The 15,369-nt window shown below is 39.4% G+C and overlaps 2 protein-coding genes across 2 annotated transcripts in view; one reads left to right on the top strand and one right to left on the bottom strand.

The window, feature by feature from the left end:
* ctcf (CCCTC-binding factor (zinc finger protein)) overlaps window positions 1–1,449 on the bottom strand; it is a 15,053-nt gene extending 13,604 nt beyond the window's left edge. Inside the window, exon 1 of the mRNA XM_057860566.1 lies at window positions 1,282–1,449. The gene's annotated coding sequence lies outside the window, so the exon portion shown is untranslated. The remainder of the gene's footprint in view (window positions 1–1,281) is intronic.
* LOC130912207 (uncharacterized) lies at window positions 1,425–15,369 on the top strand. The gene is made up of 9 exons (XM_057830118.1): window positions 1,425–1,473; window positions 5,112–5,389; window positions 6,248–6,351; window positions 10,329–10,785; window positions 10,952–11,044; window positions 11,130–11,166; window positions 11,339–11,410; window positions 11,835–13,001; window positions 14,741–15,369. Exons 1-9 carry the CDS (start codon window positions 1,425–1,427, stop codon window positions 14,980–14,982), a joined length of 2,499 nt encoding a protein of 832 aa, XP_057686101.1. The 3' UTR covers window positions 14,983–15,369.

Raw genomic sequence — 15,369 nt, 5'->3', positions numbered from 1 at the left:
ATTTTAAAAAAAGATTTAAAAGTGTTTTAGTTTCCCTTTGTTTATACTTAAAAATAATAAAAAATAATAATAAAAAAAAAAAGATTGGAGAATATTTACTATCAACTCATTGCCTGCTATTACAACGAAAGATGGCGAATTCGTGTAAAATGGGAGGATTGGCTGTGAGAATGCTCATTTTACTGTTCGTCTTATTGACGGCGTTTGACGTTCAATGCATTTTCATTGGGAGGCGTTGGCAGATCAAGAAAGTCAAAATCAAATGGACGTTTATCGTCGTCAACGGAAATGGGTCACTCAATGCCAGTCATCCCAGTTGACAGTGATTTGACATCTATCGTTGTCAATGGCAGTGAATGAGTTAAAACAGTGATCACAATTTATTTAAAACTAGTCTGTGCGCTTTTTAAAGCACGTTAGACTTCTGAGCTATCGGGTTTTCCAGGTCCTCGTAACCGGAAACCAGATAGTTGAAGGTGAGGATAACGTTTTAACGAGGTTCAAAATTGTCCACGCCAAGTTTACAGAGTTCGTAAAAAAAAGACCTCTTTCTGGACACATCCAATGAACCCACGAGTTACACGCGGGTATTGCAAGAGGAACTTAGTTTGGTGACATATGGGACCCGCTTGGAGGAAGGCAACCAAACGTCTTCTATAAACTGATCATCAACCGGCATCAAAGGGGATGGTTTGATGTAGGGAAAAAAAAAACATGTCATTTAGCATCCTCGTGAGTCCAACCTGAGCGGATAAGATATTCTATGGTAGCGTGCTGCGGTTTGGCCAAGTGGAGCTATCCACGATCCGACAATTTCTAAAGTGTCTCTTTATTTAAATAAATAAAAAAGACGTAGGAATCGGAATCGAGCGTTTTGTTGTATGCACGAGCGATTGAAATAGTAAGGTTCGAGCGGCGCGAACTAAAATGAGAACTTCAATTTGTTTGTTGACTGGGAGGCGCGAGGACGATTGAAAACAGGAAACAAAGGGCACGATAAGATGGACGTCAGGCCTAAAGTAAGTTAAAACATTAGCACACATTCAGACGACCATCGCCAGGTGGTTTACACGAAATAACACGCAAAAAGCACGAAAACAGTCGCCCGACACAGGGAGTTGGAGTTTAGAGACAGATTTAGTGAATATTGGATAACGATAGAGGGAGACAAACACCCCCCGCCAGTCGGTAACGTTAAGCCCCACCGTGACACCTAGAGGCCGACGCCAGCTCCTACAAAAACGTTTCCGTATTTGCGGGCAAAGGACGGCTTTGACTTACCGCAGAGTGCTTGTTTTATGCTTATATTAAGTTCAGTGCCTGTAGAGTGCGGCCGCTCGCTTCAATCCTCCGTGGACGTGCGAAAAAGCTGTGCGCAGGCCTGATAATTTTCTCCCGCTTTAGAATAGAGGGCCGCACACAAAATGGCGGTCGCTAAGCGCGAAGGCGCATGTGCAGACCTAAGGCCCGGCGGTGAATGGGGCGTGGCCCTGACAGGACCGAGGCGCCAGATTTGAATTCGTACGTGGGCGTGGCGACGCAAACATTAGTAGAACATGACGACATGGGCTAAATTATTCGGAAATGTCAAGACCACGGGGACATTTTCATGCAACTACTCGATATGAGTTCTGCCAATTAAGGACATAATTTAAAAAAAACATTTGGTGAATTAGGATTTTGTTCATAAAAATTACCACAGGGTGGCGTTGGTTGTCCCCTTCTGCTGTAACTTTTCACGTGGAGCGCAACCACTGTTCATGATTGATCCACCCAGAATCAATAAACAAATTAAGGTCACGGCCTTCTTGAACATAATATTTATATTTTATCCATAACTATAAGTAACCTGACCAGTATTTCTATTTTGAAAACCAAATTTGGCCCAACACTAAATGTTGTCCTCTCCCTGTCCAATACTGTATACAGTAACTTTACACATAGAGTTTGCCTTTTAGGGCAGGGGGGGCACGACATGTTGATGACACCGAAATGCAGTGTCAACAATAAAATTAACCTACAAGAATATTTATAATAATAAGTTGAAAATGAAAATTTTGTTTCCCATCATTCTTGAGGGAAATTCTAAATCAGGCTGCTTAGGACAGCTATAATTTTCGCCAAGATCGTTATCCATTGAATATGGTACACCCGCCGGTGTCGTGCCAATGTAGTTACCCCCGTCAAAAATTGTAGCAGCTGGGTGGAGCCACTGCGCTGCACTGATTTGCTTGATTTCTGTGTTTTGGTGATGTAGTTATTTATCTACGAGGTTTTGAAAAATGGCCCATCCATTAAAAAAAACAAAAAAAAAACAAAAAAAACTTTTTTTTTCTGTCGTATAATGTAACATACTTACTGTTTTACTCGTAGGGTGCCCTATAACTGTTATTACTGTAATTCAAGTCCTGTATGGAGTTTCTCCAATTTAGTAAACGCCGATGTCCAAAATATACAGTATAACTGTGGTTCTTTTCTGGCTTCAATTAATTGTTGACATAACCCATAACTAATGTGTGTTTGTGTGCGCTAACGCGACCAGGGGATACCATTTTTGTCGGGGGTAACTACATTGGCAAGTCACCGGTTGTGGCTCCGTTGTACAATTAGCTTGAAACTCAACCATTTTGAAGGTGGTCTCTGGCGTTTCACCATCCACATTTTCAATCCTTGGTTCTTGCTCAGTAGTTGTTGTCGCTTTTGAAAGCTTAGGTATTAAAAAAATTACCTCTATCCATCTAGCCTCTTCGGTCCTCGGGTGGTTTTGGCTAAGCAAAGCAAATGACCGTCTAAGGTGCTAGTCACGTGATCTGTTTGAAAAATAATTTTGACCCATTATAATTTTTTTTTTGGGGGGGGTCATTTCATTCATTTTTGTTGTGTGCTTTACAACTTTTATAGACAATATTTTACCGGAAAACTAAAATAAATCATATATAGGAAAGTCAGTTACAAGCAATGACACTTTTCGGCCACATGGGGGGGGTCTGTCCCCCTTGCCTCCCCTTAAACTCCGCGCATGACTTTACATATGACAATAGATCTTTTTGGTTGTATTAAGTTCATTTTGTCTACACTTATAGATTAGTTAAATTTTTCTTTTATCCCAGACAATTGTTCTAGGTTTTTTTTATCTACCTGACATGTTTCGTCGACTACTTCCACCGAAACCAAATGTTTTTGGTTCATTACTCGTGAAGTAAATAATTTATTTGTACAAGCATAAACCAGTGTAAAACAATGTGACAAAAGCTTTATCATTTGTCTTAGAACTGTCAATAAAGTTTGTTTACACCTGTTCTGTGTATTGTTCATTATTACGCCGTTTATTGTCACCATTTCAGCATTATAAGGGGTATTATCAACATGGAAACAAAATACAGTAAGAACATGCAGTGGGTAAGATTTTATTAGTCTGGTCTTTTTTCCAATTACTTGTTTAAAGTGAATATTTGAATTAAGTGTTTCATTGTATTGTGTTACTACATCTCCATATGTACGGTATTCTTTTCTTTTTTGTTGGTGTGTATGCTATGGACCCACTGTGAGATTCCGGAATAAAAATCATACATAATTGTCTTTTGGCTTTTTTTCCCGTTTTAATGTTAAAAATAAAGACTGGAATCTAATTTCAAATAAATAATTAATAACACGAATTGTTCGTTACGTTTGTGGTACCGTAACATGGACTAAGAGAAAAAAAACAGGAAGAAAATGTTATTTAATTTTCTGCATTAGTAAGTAGGTTTGAGTTAATAAAGTACAGGATGCAAAACGATCAATAATCCATAAAACAAGTAAATAAATGGAAAAAGAACATTCAATCCATTTGATCGGGGAGCAGTAGAAGTTAATGATTGTGTTCCGATACCTTTGACATAGATAGATCTCCAGTCCAATGAGACTGGCGGGGTTGGCAGCAAACGATTGCTGGCAGCTCCACCAGTCAAAATAGATTGACCGTATTTGTCAATGGCAGCCAATGAATTAATATTGCCAACAAATTGTAATCCCCAGTCAATTGATCAAAGCCAGACACAGCCACTTGTTCACTTTCTATAACTTTACTTGGGACATGATAACACAATAAAGCAGTAACACATAACAGACACATTTATACTCGAGTCAATTTAAACTCTCATTGGCTGGCTCACACGTCACTGACCAGGCCAGCCCCTGCCTTATAAAGCCACACAGATTCAGAGTCACAGATGTAATGTAAATGTGGGGATGGCGATTCCATATATGTAATATGTTGCGGCCTAAATGACACATTTTGTCACAATGCAATATGAATGCTTTGGAGAGTGATAGGATCGTCTCAATATTTCTTTCTTCAGTCCGATCATGAGGCCCTTTTCTTCTTTATGTTGTGAATTTAAATTAGTTTGTCTCTTGTAGACGTCCAACTCATTTGAATTAGGAGGGCTGACAGCGAATGAATGTTTTTTCATTCACTGCCAGCCCTCCTTGTTCAAATGATATGAGCGTCTCCCACCGTCAATGGCAGCCAATGAGTTAATTAAGCAATAAAAAAACACAAAGCAATTTTGTTGCTGAAACTTTTCAAACAGGAATCAAACAATTTTTGAAGAAAACAGCTTATCTACAGTAAAAGATGACAATTTTGATCGATGTTTTGTGTTTCCATTGATTTGATCGGATCATTACTTGACCAATTGGTGTATCAATCCAGATCGGTGCATCGTTGCACCCTAACAATATGCCTTAAGCTTTAAATTATGAATAAATTATAAAATACATATAAGTTGGCTGTTAAGAAGATTTTCAAATGTCGTTGGGTTCTGTTACATTATCCCTGCAATAATCAAGGGATTTAAATATTCTCGGAAATCTTACGAAGGCCATAACTTGGATTCGAAACAACGACCTCAAAACTGTAAGGTGGATGTGCTGAGTGTCTTGGTTACACATGTAAAATAAATAATTAATCCATTACATAACCATTGAAACATTTTGTCCATTTCATTGGTGTCACCGAAGTCCACTGATGTCCACCTGCATTTTTCGTGAATCAAATGTCAGTGTTGTCACTTGATGGCTCCACATTATGTTCTTATCTTCCTTTCCACATCGTTTTACTCTCCAAGGGGAGGGGGCAGAGGAAGGCAAGGCCCTGTTGTCATATCTGTCAGTCTCGTCGGGGCTGGCCCCTCCCACCTCAGCAGAGGCATTACATACTGCTGGTGCTTGTGCTCTTAGCAACGGTGCCTCAGCAACAGAGCCCAGGCAACAGAGCTCCACGGCAACAGAGTGCCGTGTCTCCCCAATGGAGCTGCCATTGGGCGGACCAGCTCTCAGGCACTACACCCAAAGCCGACCAAGACCTCACCGACAAAAGCTCAACTATCGTCCCAGCAGAGCACAGGTATGGTGAGAGATGAATTCAAGAAGAACAGAGCTTGAAGGGAAGGTGATGTGTGCGTGTGTGTGTGTGGAGAAAAATGGAAGGGAGCTGTATTAGGGTGCAGAGGGGAGAGGCAGGGGGAAGGGAAGGGACGAATAGAGGGGGAGAGCCGCAAAGAAGCCTGCTTGAATAAGCCAAAGCCATTGTGCCGGTAACTGGCTGTGTGAAGACACCACAAATGGCATTTGCCTTGATTTCCAAGAGCGTGATTGCCTGAATAGGATTGCAGATGGTAGCTTGGCTTGAATCTTCCTTTTCTTCACTGAAAAAAAGCCTGCAGCCTTCTATTTTTTTCTTACAGGGTTATGCATTAAAAATGTGCATCATCTGATTTCTTTTCATGGCTCATCGTGTTGTCACATAGCTCTCTGGCTGTAGACATGCAGTCACTCCCTTGGAGTCAGGGAGACATAATCCAAGCAATTCCCTTGACTCAGTATCATATAGCGGTGACTTCTGCTAAATTTGTGCTCTACTGCAAGACTGTGTGCTTTTATTGCGGCTTGTGGTCACAGACGCTAACGGGATCAGGGTGATTCAATATTGATATTGCATTATCTTCATTGGCAAAACCAGGGATACTGCATGCAAAATCTTCTGACGCCCCTCATTGTACGTTACTGAGCAACTGCCTCCCAGGAGGCTGCTTTGTAGCAAAGACTCAAGCCAAAATATTCCAAAGGAGACACAAGTGAAAGACTGTGTGGGTTTTGTAGGGGTCAGTGTTATATAACATGAACTTACATTTTTATCCACGTACTGTCATGCTCGAACTTTGATGTAAAATGATAATTTTGTATCTTCTACAAATGTAATCAGGACACAATAATTGAGAGTGAAAATGAAGTTCTAGAGCTCATCGGGCGTGTAGACGAAGGAGTGGAGGAGTTCTTTACAAAGAGAGTTCTTCCTGCTGATACAGAGTGAGTATCACCAGTTGCCTTTTGCTGTACTGTACAGTACTCTGCTTTGTCTCTTGCCACGATATATATAGGGTCAATATCACTATGAAATGCCTCTGGTGTCCCAGAATTACTCAGTCATCACACTTGTACTGCAGAATTATGAAACACTGAGGTCTTATTATACTGTAAGTTGCCACACATCTGAGCACATTCCAGATCAATGTCGTATCTCTTTAAAATATGTTTTCTTGCTTTTATATATTTTTTTTCAATGGATGTACTGTTAGTGATTTTGGCAAGTCACACACACTGCTCCACTAACTACAGAGTGTAATATGGGGTTAAATGATACTAAATTGATTTTTTACTACAGATTTTTACTCTGATTGTCCACAACAACAAAGTCATTTTGATCAAAATTTTTTTTAATGATATGCTTTACTATGTGCCACAAATTGATGTCCACTCCGTGATTATGGGGTAACTGCTCCTTTAAGCTGCGTCACCAGTAGGTGAATAGTGAGATAGTGTAAAGCGCTTTGAGCGCCTTGAAAGGTGGAAAAGCGCTATATAAGTATAACACCATAACACCATAACCATAAGAAACCCTTTATACCGAGAATATTCTATTATATAATCTTAAATATGGTATATTATATGTACTAATATACATTTAAATTGAATTTCTTCTATCACTGGAGGCTGAAACAGTGGACTCAAACTAACCAAATAACCTACTAGTTTCAGTATAATTTCATCTGGTGTGTCATGTTAAGCTTAATATGTCCACTATGTCATAGTGAAATATTAGTTGTTATAAAACATAAAAGAATTTTAAAAGCATTTGTGAAACAGCACACTGTAAATCTGCTAAATGAATGACATTGCTAAAAGAATCTCTACCATCATAAAGTTACAACATTCAGCAAATCGGTCAACTCTATCAGCAACTGCACATATTTTGTTATTTACGTGTACATGGTCATCTTACAGTTTTAGAGATTGCCCTGTATGCAGTCATAACCGCACAACATGTCATTAACTCATTTGTTGCCATTGACAAGGATAGAGACTGGCACTGCCAGCTGTTCCAGTCAAAATTGATTGGATGCCTATTTCAATCAGTCACAGTCAATGAGTTAATACAGTGGATATAAAATAAATCAGCTTTTTAGGAAGGGACTTTTAGTTAGAGAAGTCTAAAAATGCATATTATGGTGATATTCTCTCTAACATACAGCTCTATGTCTCTATGTCTTTAGCTGTTTTGATGATATCATGACAATATGTATAGCTTACAATTTGACTTTAAAAAAAAAAAAAAAATGTATATATGTATGTATGTGTAATTTAAAAAAAAAAAAAGCTTGTTAATTTAATTACAGTCCACCACAGGAATCTCCTTTGATGACAGACAGCCGGGCCAGAAGTGCCATTATGAGAAATCCAACCATCAAATGGTTCCTTTGATGCAGTAATGTCTTTAATCAGGGGTGTCCAAAGTCCAGCCTGGGGGCCATATGTAGTCCTTTGTCCACTTCTTGTGACCCATGACATATACAGTATTTAATATGGTGTATTTTTAGTATTTTTAAATGCTGTTGAAAAAGTAGGGGCTCATCATACTAACATGAGTGAGATGCCCCTGACAGCTACTACTACTAATGAATTGGGTTTATACAGAGCTTGTCTAGCAAAGAAAAGATGCAAACACACGATTTTGCACTAAAATAGCATCATCACGCTTCATAAAGAGTCAGTGACTAAACATAGTTCACTTTCAGAGGCAATAATGGTTTGCTCCACTTTCAGCCAAAGTGCAATTTTTCAATCAATCACAGTAACGATCATTACCTAGACAATGTTAGAACAGAGCAGTGAGCCAGGCCAAAAATTGTGGAAAATCCTGAATTCTTTGTTCCATCAAAGGTGTGATGTGTCAGTTTGTTTGCTTTAAAAAAAAAAGATAATCATAATATAATTCATATTTAAAAAAGACATAATTGTTTGATGGAATAATTTTAGGGTGTGTATGAAGTAAAAAGTGAAAAACATCCATTTCAGTGTCCCTTGCATTTTCATGTTTTTCTGTAAGCGGCCCTTGTAGGAAAAATTTTGGACAACCCTGTCTTAAACAGTGACAATAGATGCTTGACAATGTAAGATGTCTTGGTTGGCCTGTGCAGTACTCTGCTACTAAGTTTTAAACCATCTGTGTTTCCTATTTAGGGGAGAATGGGATTGGCAATCAAAATGTTTATCATGAAGAGATTCCCATTAACTCGTCTTAGAATAGTCATTCATTTATTACAGGGAAGTTTCTAAACTTAGGTTATATTTGACATCCTTTTCATTCTTCGACTTTTTTTTTTCAACAATAATTTACTATCAATCAGAGCAGGGCCGGCGCTAGCTATTTTGGTGCCCTAGGCATAAATGCTTTGTTAAAATTAATTAACGCCCGTTAACGCGATAATTTTGACAGCCCTAGTATTTATATTAGCCTACTATTAAAATGACTAAATTGGCTACAAATACAGCCTTCAAGATTACTGTATTTTCCACACTATAAGGCCCACCTCAAAGCTTTCAATTTTCTCAAAAGCCAATAGTGCGCCATTTAATCCGATGTGCCTTGTATATGGATTAATAGTAATTAATCATGGCATGACATTCCATTTAGCTCAGCTGCATCTTGTGGATGCGTAACGCAACGCCAACCACGACCACTATTACAAGGACTACTACTATTGCGCCTTATCACGCAGTGCATCCCATACATGAAAACAGTTTTAAAACACGCAATTCATTGAAGGTGCACCTTATAGTCCGATGAACCTTATAGTGCAGAAAATAAGGTAAATGTTTATTTTCTCTGCAGTGAATCCTATAGAGAATGACGCACCACATGACTGCTCTGTTCTACGATGCTGCCTAAAGATTAACTTCATTACAATATTAATAAATTGGAAGAATGTTTGTGTGCCCATAGTTAGCTGGGATTGGTTACAGCACCCCTGTGACCCTCATGGGGATAAACGGCTTGAAAATGAATGAATGAATGAATGAAAGTTTTTTGTTTCATATCATGTTATATCATATCCTCCTACAGAAACCATATTCAAACTAACAATATATTCCCTCCACCATCTTTTTCCATTTTCAAACATTTTTGAAAAAGCATCAGGGAGCCACTAGGGCAGCGGTAAAGAGCCACATGCAGCTCTAGAGCCGCGGGTTGCTGACCACCAGTCTAGACTCTCCAACATATGCAGTTTGGTGTGCCAAATGCCTGCACACTATTACTCACTTGAAATATTTATTTTCAAGAGTTTTTTTTTTTTTTTTGTTAAACCTTTTTGTCTCATATTGTCAAGTTTACATGATGTACACAACTTAGAGCTGCTGGATAAAAATTCACAGTGACATGTACAGTGACAAAAATCCTTAGAATCCTTTGATAATAGTGTGAAAAACACCCCCATCCAAATTGTGACACCCAACCCAAACTCGTGTTTTTTCCTAAAAGCTAAACTAGCAGCTAGCAAGCACCTGGCTAGCTAGAAAATATGAATCAAAACTGAAGTGTTGTCCTCATATTTTTTAATGGTATCACTTTAATAAGCAGAAATTTATTGTGTAAAAATCCATGTGAAGAATACTGAAGACTTAATTTGAAATTGATCTTAAAATAAGTAATTGCCTCTTACCTCAAAGTAAAGTGACATTATAGTAAAGTCAATGTAGATTTTTCTATTAATGTAACGCTGAGCATTTGAATACTGATATTGCACAAGAACTTGCCCTGGTGGAAGTTATTCCAAGTCTGAAACCAAAACGGTGTGACAACTCCCCACGTTATCCCTACATATTACTACTATATGAGTTCAATGTGACTACATGGTTACTGTGAAGAAACAACATAACAAACCATTGACCAACTGGTTTTGCATTAATGTGTTAACAGTATCATGCAATTAACATCTCACTTATAGGCAAACACGAGATGAGGAACCAGAGTCTATCACAGTGGATGAAGTGGTTCCTGCCACTTCTGTCCCTTGTCCACCCCCAACGAAAACACTCCGGAGGAAACTCGGGGATTTCTTTACCCTTCGAAAGCGACGAGGTGTGAAATCAGAGACGGGCCACGAGAGCCGACCCAAAAAGGCCTCCATCGCTGATCTCATTCGCCCTCTTAGGGAAGCAGCCAGAGCTGACAAAGAGAAAGATAAGGACAAAGTCAAGGAACAAGACAAGGAGAATGAAAAGGAAAAAGGGAAAGAGCAGCCCATTGGTGTTAGCGGAGAGTCAACTGTGCAGGAAACACCTGCTTCTGATCCGGCACTCAGGGGTGAAGTAGCGCCACCCCGTCGTGCTCTCAGAGAAGGGAAGTCCCAGTCACTAATTTTACTGTCTGGATCATCAGCGGGAACCACCAATGCCAGAAAGGTTAGTGCTGCATAGTCTTAAGGTCTGCAAGTTATTAATGAAATAACATTAAAGCATAGAATAGGAATATTGTTACTGTTTCTTTAGTTTGAGTTTTGTAAGTGCTAATATGTATGTATATGGAAGCCATTGAGTTAAAATGTTTTTTTGGGGGGGTTATTCACAGAAACAATTTGAAGGCCAGCATAGCTTCGAACAGAAACTTCATTTGATGCTTCAACGTATTGGAGTTTCCAAAGCACAGCCAGAAGAGACACAGGTGAGGAAATGTCTGACATTGAACAATGTGGATCTTCCGGTCAACCAAGTCATAACATGCTTAATCTTCCCTTTTATTTCCATAGAATCCAGAGAGAGAGATGAAAAAGGCAGAATCTGAAGGTACATCAATGACATCACTATGAGTCACATGACACCAGCAATTTAAAATGGCAAATTATGCCCAATTTGGACATTTACCTACAATAGATTGTTAAACCAGTTGACTATGAATGGATGAACACTAGATACTTTACTGCCAACTAAAATCATTATCGTTATCCTGTTCTTATAGGCACCATTATTGACAATAAAGCCGAGCCAACCCCGACTTTCACAAAACACAGAACCATGTCAGCATCCTCAGGTAAAGCAAACCATAATTTACTTTGACATTCATTGTCATATTTGTTGCTGAAAAGTGACATTTTAATCACGTATTGGCAAGTTTCTTTTGTTAAAATCTGGTACCGCAATATACTATGAAGAACGATTTGTAGCAGCTGTTGAGTTAAGGTTCCAAGTGGGCTGTACTGATACAACAGGATGGTGTAAACCACATGATATCAATGCATCGACCCTCTTCCACCATCTGTTCATCAACTCTATGAACCTGGACGTAACCTGATAACTAACAAACAGATGGATAAACAGACACAAACACCACTCAACTTGTCACCCTCTCTTTTGTAAATATTTTGGCCTTGGTGGAGTTTCGTTCTCAACTGAGTAACATCGGGGTTGTTTAATGTTTCTTGATCCTCATTATTATTATCTGTTTAAATCTTCAGATACAAGACGTCAAATTCGACCAAGCATGTCAGCACATGAGTCAGCTGGCAAACCCGCTTTGCCTCCAAAGCCAGTCCTCAAATCTGGTCCAGGCCCCTCAACATCTGGCCGCAACACGCCTGAGAATGACTTGGTCCAAATAGAGGAGGGAGAAACAAGCACACCCACTAAAGAAAAAAGTCCAACTGCTACTCCATCTGGCCCCTCCACTCCCGCTGTAATGTCAAGCGCTACCACTGACTTAGCTGACATTACTATTTCCACTTCTAGTGCTGCAACTTCCCAGCCGGATGTGCTTACCGTTAACACAATGCCCACTAATGGTGAAGAATTACACGACGAGGCTTCCGACCCTGAAGCTCAATCTATTAGCACAGAACCACACACCTCTAGTTCCCAGTCAGTTCTTATCGAACCCCCCGTCGCTGCCCCTTGTAGTTCCTCAGAGTCCATTACTCACAGTCCCTCTGCCACTTCAGACTCGACAATAGTAACTTCCATTACTGCATTGGAGACGGCCTCTAGTCATATCAGTGAAAGTGAAGCAAATATGTCTGTGAAACCAACAAGTCCAGTATCAAATGGTGTAGTTTCAGTTTGCGAAGAGGCTATTTCTGTCATTTCCAGTGAAGAAGCATATACTCCAGTCTCTATGCAAACTGGAGATACCAAATCCTATCCCGCTACCAGTTCTCTTACTGTAACTATTGACGATTTCACTGCAGGATCTCAGATAGGCACTAAAAGCACAGATGGGGCCCTGAGCTCAACTCCTCCTAAATCTGATACCTCCATTACCAGCTCCTCCATACCTCCTCCTACTAGCACCACCGCCATTCCCACCACCACATCAACTGACTGCATGGAGTCTTCTCCTCCCATTCATCCATCAACCTTATCCAGTGAAACCAACCTGACTGACTCCATCACCGCCACCACCACTTATAATGCTGCTTTAACTACTCCAGATGCAAGTAGCTTTGATCCGAATTCCTCGAAGAAGAGCAGCTCTAAGCTTACATCAATTATCACCTGCAGCACCACTCCTGAAGACTCCAGTGTTACAAGGCAGAGTTTGCAAAGTCCAGCAGTCGCCAATGCTAGTCCAAGCCAAGATTTACAAACTAATCTTGACGAAAAATCAAGTCTTACTGTAAAAGACGTAGGTAAGCATAGCTTCAAATTGCAAACCAGGGGGTGTTCAAACATATGAATCCGAGGGCCACGTAGACGTGAGGGAGTTAAGTCTCAGCGGAGAAAAATACAAGGATAATATAGTGGATGAATTAGCATGAAAGCAGAATCCTGCTTCAGTCAGTCAGATAAATCTAATTCAAAACCAAATTTGAAAAAACTGGAGTTATCTGACTATTTTGATGCAATTACTCAGGGACTTTTTCAGACAAGACAATCTCCGGAGGACCATCTGATTTAGAGCTATTTGACTGATATTTGAAGGCCTAAACATGACTTGTTTATGACTGAAGTAAAACAGTACCAAATTAAAGACAAAATTCTCTTCCTCCATTCCAAATGATAATCTGGTATCTACCTAATTCCATTTTTTAGTAATCAAAAGTAGAACTTCAGTTGTATTCGACAAAATCACCTACAGTATTTAGAATAAAGAATTAAGAAAATTACCTTTTGGTAACACACATATACATACATACATATACACTGCTGGCCAAAATTATTGGCACCCCTGCAGTTCTGTCAGATAATGCTCAATTTCTCCCAGGAAAATAATTGCAATTACAAATGCTTTGGTAGTAAAATCTTCATTTATTTTGCTTGCAATGAAGAACACAAAAGACACAAAACAACACAAACACACAAAACACAAAAAAAAAAAAAAAAAATTAAATCATTATCATTATCATTTTACACAAAACTCTTAAAATGTGCGGGACAAAAGTATTGGCACCCTCAGCCTAATACTTGGTAGCACAATCTTTAGACAAAATAACTGCGAACAACCACTTCCGGTATCCATCAATGAGTTACTTACAATGCTCTGCTGGAATTTTAGACCATTCTTCTGCAGCCAACTGCTCCAGTTCTCGGAGATTTGAAGAGTGCCTTCTCCAAACTGCCATTTTCAGATCTCTCCACAGGTGTTCTATGGGATTCAGGTCTGGACTCATTGCTGGCCACTTTAGAAGTCTCCAGTGCTTTCTCTCAAACCATTTTCTAGTGCTTTTTGAAGTGCGTTTTGGTTCATTGTCTTGCTGGAAGACTGATGACCTCTTCTCACTGGGCCCTACATTATGCTGCAAAATTTGTTGGTAGTCTTGAGACTTCATAATGCCATGCACAGTTTGTCTCATCTGACCAGAAAACATTCTTCCAAAACGTTTTTGGGTTTCTCAGGTAAGCTTTAGCAAACTCCAGCCTGGCTTTTTTATGTCTCTGGGTCAGAAGTTGGGTCTTCCTGGGTATCCTACCATAGAGTCCCTTTTCATACAGACGCCAACGGATAGTACGGGTTGACACTGTTGTACCCTCGGACTGCAGGACAGCTTGAACTTGTTTAGATGTTAGTCGAGGTTCTTGATTTAATTTTTTTCCCATTCTCTTTTGTATTTTTTCATTGCAAGCAAAATAAACGAAGATATTGCTACCAGACCAATTGTAATTGCAATCATTTTCTGGGAGAAACTGAGCATTATCTGACAGAATTGCAGGGGTGCCAATACTTTTGGCCAGAAGTGTATAGTATATGTTTTATCACAGCAGGGACTTTGACGCCAATATATTTTTCTTTGAGTGGTCAATGACAATCATCGGAAGTGTTAAATCCCAACTAAGCCATAGATGGGACACCCCTTTTGGAATCTAATTCTTGCATTATTTTGTGTTGCATTTCCATGTATAATCAGCCTGTGTCTTCTCTGATTACCAGATATGAAACCAGCAGTGGTCCAAAAGCATAAACAAGATAAGGAAACTGAAAACAAGGAAGCCATGGCTGATGGCAAAGAGAGTGAGCCGAAAGCAGCTCAAGATGACAACGGTGAAGCAACAAAGAAAGAAGCCCAAGAAACAAATGTGAAAGCTGAAGACATCACGGTGGGAAATGAAGAAGGGGAGACTCAACCTGCACCGGAGAATCAATTTCCAATTGAATCTGAAACAAATAAATGAAAAAATATATTATAGTACATTGATAAATTGGGGACCAACTACTGTGATGAAGGCAAGTTAGGCCACAGTAAAAGGAAATGGTTAAATGATACATGGCACTTCCTAAACAGGGACCACCATACAACAGCAGCACACCACACACCTGGTTGGACCACTGGACCAAAGAACTGAGATCCATGGTGTGATGTAATCGACAAATCCAGCAGTGTCTTTGTCCTTTTTTTTTTTTTTTTTTTTTTTTTTGTTGAAATTTTTAACTTGTGTTGGAAATTTGCATTGCACGTAAGATTATGTACCATAAGACAGTACTGTGTTTTAAAGAAACCATGTTTACAATAGATGGATAAGAGAAAATAGATATGACTATTAAATGGAATATTGAATTGA

The sequence above is a fragment of the Corythoichthys intestinalis genome, chromosome 1 (assembly GCF_030265065.1).
Source record: "Corythoichthys intestinalis isolate RoL2023-P3 chromosome 1, ASM3026506v1, whole genome shotgun sequence".
NCBI classification, from domain to species: Eukaryota; Metazoa; Chordata; class Actinopteri; order Syngnathiformes; family Syngnathidae; genus Corythoichthys; species Corythoichthys intestinalis.
This window is presented reverse-complemented; position numbering and strand designations above follow the sequence as displayed.

What these genes read in the sequence shown, in the direction of transcription:
- LOC130912207 (XM_057830118.1), top strand. Translation starts at nt 1,425, where the DNA reads ATGGCGGTCGCTAAGCGCGAAGGCGCATGTGCAGACCTAAGGCCCGGC. An exon ending in TGCAGACCTAAGGCCCGGCG is followed by an intron (nt 1,474 to 5,111) that starts GTGAATGGGGCG and finishes TTACTCTCCAAG; the next exon opens with GGGAGGGGGCAGAGGAAGGC. An exon ending in GAACCACCAATGCCAGAAAG is followed by an intron (nt 10,786 to 10,951) that starts GTTAGTGCTGCA and finishes GGTTATTCACAG; the next exon opens with AAACAATTTGAAGGCCAGCA.